The sequence below is a fragment of the Miscanthus floridulus genome, chromosome 12 (genome assembly GCF_019320115.1).
Source record: "Miscanthus floridulus cultivar M001 chromosome 12, ASM1932011v1, whole genome shotgun sequence".
NCBI classification, from domain to species: Eukaryota; Viridiplantae; Streptophyta; class Magnoliopsida; order Poales; family Poaceae; genus Miscanthus; species Miscanthus floridulus.
In genome coordinates this window covers 37,637,350-37,642,170 of record NC_089591.1, presented here as the reverse complement: position 1 = coordinate 37,642,170, position 4,821 = coordinate 37,637,350, and the positions used below count along the sequence as shown (strand labels likewise).

The 4,821-nt window shown below is 38.3% G+C and overlaps 1 protein-coding gene across 1 annotated transcript; it reads left to right on the top strand.

Annotated features, from left to right (window-relative positions):
- Positions 1-1,278: 1,278 nt before the first annotated feature.
- On the top strand, positions 1,279-3,955 carry LOC136497374 (coilin-like). Its single transcript, XM_066493168.1, has 5 exons — positions 1,279-1,425; positions 2,100-2,171; positions 2,382-2,534; positions 2,615-2,825; positions 2,918-3,955. The coding sequence occupies exons 1-5, from the start codon at positions 1,279-1,281 to the stop codon at positions 3,130-3,132; spliced, it is 798 nt and encodes a 265-aa protein (XP_066349265.1). The 3' UTR covers positions 3,133-3,955.
- Positions 3,956-4,821: the final 866 nt, after the last annotated feature.

The window sequence follows — 4,821 nt, the reverse complement described above, 5'->3', positions numbered from 1 at the left end:
TCTTTGGCAGTGGAACATGACAATTTTGGCCCCTCGATTGGTTTCAAAGTTGGGTTTGCCTACATATGCATTTTTCTAAAAAAGAATACTATGATTAAATCTCTAAAAATTCATAACAAATTCATTTTAAATATAAATATACATACCAATTTTTTTTCTTCTAAAAATACATTCCATCTATTGGTGTAAGTTGGGGTCTTGTTCCTGTTGCTAGTGTTTTGTTGCTTGTAGTCATGACTGTTATCTATCTAAATTATCGTTTTGTGCTATGTTAGTCTAGATCAACCATATTTCTAAAAATATGGTTTCGTGTTTTTCTTTTAAAATGAGTTAGTTATGAATTTTAGAGGTTTAACCATATACTCCGTTCTAAATTGTAAGTCGTTCTAGCTTTTCTAGATATATACTCCCTCCGTCCCAGAATATAAGGCGTAACCACCACTAGTTCAAAGACCAAGGAATGTATTTAATTATCTCTCTCAACACTATTATTACTGCATCGATGTACATGTGTCTAGAGAGAGCACGCCTTATATTATGGGACTTGAATAAAAGGTGGTTATGCCTTATATATTAGGACGGAGGGAGTAGTTTTTACTATGTATCTAGACATAATGTATATCTAGATGCGTATCTAAAGGTATGTACCTAGAAAAGTCTAAATGACTTTCAATGTGGAACGGAGGGAGTATTTTTTGAGAAAAAGACATATATAAGCAATACCGCCTTTGAAACCAATCAAGGGCCAAAGTTGTCTGGTTTTAAGTAGTTCTATGACAAAAGATGTTTGGTTTTGTAGTTAGATGACCAAAATCAGACTTGGCCACACTCAAGTTTGATCTAATGTACAAGGTTAAGTTTCTGTGTATGTTTGCCAGTATGATCTTGTACACCTGATATTTTCTCTAGCTTATAATGATATTATCACAATTAATGATACCATCATTTTGTTTCAGAAGATAATTTAGGGGATCAATAGCATCGTTGAGTTTTTAACGATTGGTTGGGATCAAGATAATAGGAAATATTGCAGTTTCTTCCCTAACCTGAAAACATGGAAAAATGGTCAGCAATTGGTTGGACCTGCTGTCCCATTGATGTTTTTTTTGTGGTTTCAGGGCACATTCCAATGGAGTGGAACAATGAGCAAAAAGAAGGGCCAGAAGTGGGGAATTGATAGCTCAAACAAGAAAAATGCTGATATCGGCTATCATGCAGGAATAGCTGGAAGCAGCACAGAAGTTAACAATCATGTCAGGGACATTAAGATTACTGAAAATGGCTTCTGTGCTGTCAGTAATCGAAGGAACAATGAAGGCAGTAATATTGAAGTTGTCCAGTGCGAAAACTGTTGCTAATGAAGAAAAGTCTAGTGGTGAACCTTTCGATTTTGAGAGCTTGTACCCCCTAACGCGACTTCCAAAGGTATTTCATTTGTTTTAATTGGGATGGGAGGCTACTGATTACATCACATGTGCTGGAATTAAATAGGATAATATATCAATATATAAACCCTAGAAAGAGGATGCTGTCTTGCAAAAACATGAATATAGTCTACAGATAGGCTTTTTTTGTATTTATATATGATGAGGGAATAAGGGATAATCTTGCTACAAGGGCAGAAGATACAATTCTGTGTCCATTCTAACATTTTGCCAATATATAAACCCAGAAAGAGGATGCTGTCTTGCAAAAACATGGTTATATATAGGCTTTTCTTATATTTATATGTGAGGGAATAAGGGATAATCTTGCTACAAGGGTAGAAGATACAATTCTGTGTTCATTCTAACATTTGCTATGAAACAATTGAACATTCTACCATACGTTGATCAGTTGAGAATTAACTTATCTGTCATACATGCAATTGGTTGATAATTTGTACCTTACCCTGAATCAACATATGTTATGTACTAAAGTGAATATTAATAATGGCTGAAAATAGATAGCTAACAGTTTGGGGATTAAGCCTCTAATTGGCTGTCTGTTCTTGTGCTTGAAGTTGTAGAAGTTTTGTGGTATATCAGGGCATAGGGTCACGATAATGGCAAACTTGCTTTCCCTCATTCAAGAGTTTACCTGTCTTTTGGACCTTGCAGGAGGGAGATCTGATTGCCTACAGATTGGTTGAGCTGTCTTCCATGTTGTGTCCGGATCTGTCTGCGTATCGTGTATGATATAATTTCATTTGCATTGTTCAAGTACTTTTTTTTTCTCAGGGTTGTTTGAAACAGAAGTGATATTAATGCAAACTGGACTGAGCAACTTTTGCATGCTTGGGGCTTGGGGAAACTTGTAATAAAAAGGCATGGCGCATATTGGACTAATTGGCTGGGTTGAATTTTGGCAAAACTAAGTCATGTCTCACCCTGCTATTTCAGGTCGGAAAAGTTCTTATATATGATCCCATATCATCGCGTATCATTCTCTTACCCGTTCAAGAGTATCCAATCACCACCGAGGAAAAAGAAAACAAGGACGAGTCAGATATGCTTGCGGACTTGTCACCATACAAGGAAGATGGCTCCTTGGAGGTAATCAATATTTCTCTACTTCCTAGCCTTGTTACCAGCTAGTATAACCTGGAATGCGTCATGCTTAATATCTTCTGCAGATCGAGTACTCTTCACTTCTTGATGTAAGGCTACTGAAGGGTATTGAACCATTGCTAGGGGCTGCCAGTACTCCCTCTGCAGAAACATGTAATGAAGTTGGATCAGCACTGGCTGGAAGGCCAGTTACCTTACACAAAAATGAAGGCAATATTGAGAACCAGAAACCACCCTTGGTGGCAAACAACACTAAAGATGAAGAACGCACACTAGGTACAATAGTTCATACCAAGCATTGTCCCTTGAAGTATTTTGGTTTTATACCAAGCATTTTTGTTATACAATAATTCAGATACGTTATGCAGGAAAATCAGAAAGCACGGTTTGGGAAAAGAATGATGAGCCCAGTGATAAGGTCGATGTTCAGGAAAATGGCTGGGGAACATGGAAACAAAATGCTAGTACGTCAGCTTGGTCTTACAGAGCTCTCAGGAGCAGCGCCCTTGGCCCGACAATGGCAATGCTACGAGGGAAGAACAGCCAGAGGGGTAAACCACCCTATCGAAAGAATGGCAAGTGATGCCCAAGTATCTAACTTCAATGGTACCTATGTAATCCTAGGTTGGTCCGATCTTTTGGGGAAGGTCAAGCAAGTTGAAGCAGCTGATCTTATATATGTAAAATTTGGCGAGGAAGAGTGACTGCCATTACTGTCCTGGTTATTTTGAAATCTGACCTAGCGAATTCTGATCCTTTGCAAAGGATGGTTGTGATTGGCTCCGACACTCGTCAAATTCTGGTTTAGAGACCTTTAGCTGTGCGCCACTAAAAAAGTTTGAAATTGTATATCTGCCGCTAAAAAGACTCTGGCGCCTAACGCCCCACCGAGTAAAAATTTCCGTGTCCTAACTCCTATCTCCTATGTGGTATGTGCCACTGCCGTTAGCGTTTTCTGTCTATTCGGTTGGATGTCTTTTTTTTTTCCTACCTAAAAGACGATTGTGCCCCTTTCTACTCCTTTGTATGCTGTCTCCGGGGTGGTAGGAAGTGTTGTTTTTGTTCCTCATAGTCTACAACATCTACTCTTTGACTGTTATTTTGTTAAATTCGTGTGGTGAATTGTTTATGTTTTCTTTAATTTAACACCTTCAATTAGCATACACAATTTGTTTATAGACTGGTTAGAGGGGATAAATAGGAAACTAAAATCTAAGATTTTTGTGGGTGTAAGTGTAATTTGTTGGATGATATGGTTAACCTGGAATGATATAGTTTTTGATAAGATTCTAGCACCATTTTATTTGCAGGTTATTTTTAGGGGATCTACTGGATCAGGTTCTGGTCCCTACCATAGAAAAAGGAGGATCAGCCAAATGATGAAGATGAGATGTAGGAATAATGAGACAACCTCGATGGAGGTGTTTGCAAGACACGGTTTGAGATTTAGCAATAGAATTGCTTTATAGATGTTGATTTTGGAAACTTTTCTTTTATTCACTTTGACTCAAAACTTTGTTTTTGAGATTGCATGGACCTACAGTGCTTGTGTTTGTAATAAGGAACAACTATATGTATTGATTGATGCATAAGTTGAGATATTAATATATTGTCCTTTTTTTTTTTAAAAAAAGTGTTGTCTCCGAGGTGGCCCTGGTCCGATCGTCACCGCTGTGGCAGGCAGAGCAACCTCCGCCGCCCAGAGTTGCGTGGCCACCACCGCCGGAGGTGGGCGAAGAGGACCGGCACTGGGCCTGTGCCAGGAGTCCTAAATGTACTCAAGAGGAGGGACCGTTACAATGCAGAGTGTGGCTAAAGGATCAAAATCTAAGTAGGATCTGAGGCAAAACAATGGTGCCTCGATGAGATTTCAAACACCTTTGTGCGACTTAAGAGTACCATTTGAGGAGAAAAATATGAGTTACGTTTTTATTGCAAAATGTAAAAAAAAAAATCCAAGTATACTTGTTCGAAAGATAGTGATGACTTTACGTCAACATCGTTCCGCTTTGCAACCATTCAAGATGATATGGTACCACTTCAAATCCACAGTATAAGAAATGCCATGAATAACCTTTATACTAGCATCATATTTTTTTGAAGTTAGGTTTTATAATTACATTTACGAGCAAAAAGAGCTAAGTATGAAGAGCTTGTTGACCGTCATTGCATCCAACCGTCAAATATGTTTCTACGTCGGTTGGAGATCAATGACTAAGGATGTGTATCACATGGATTAAAAGACCCACCACGTAACCACCATTGAGCGAAT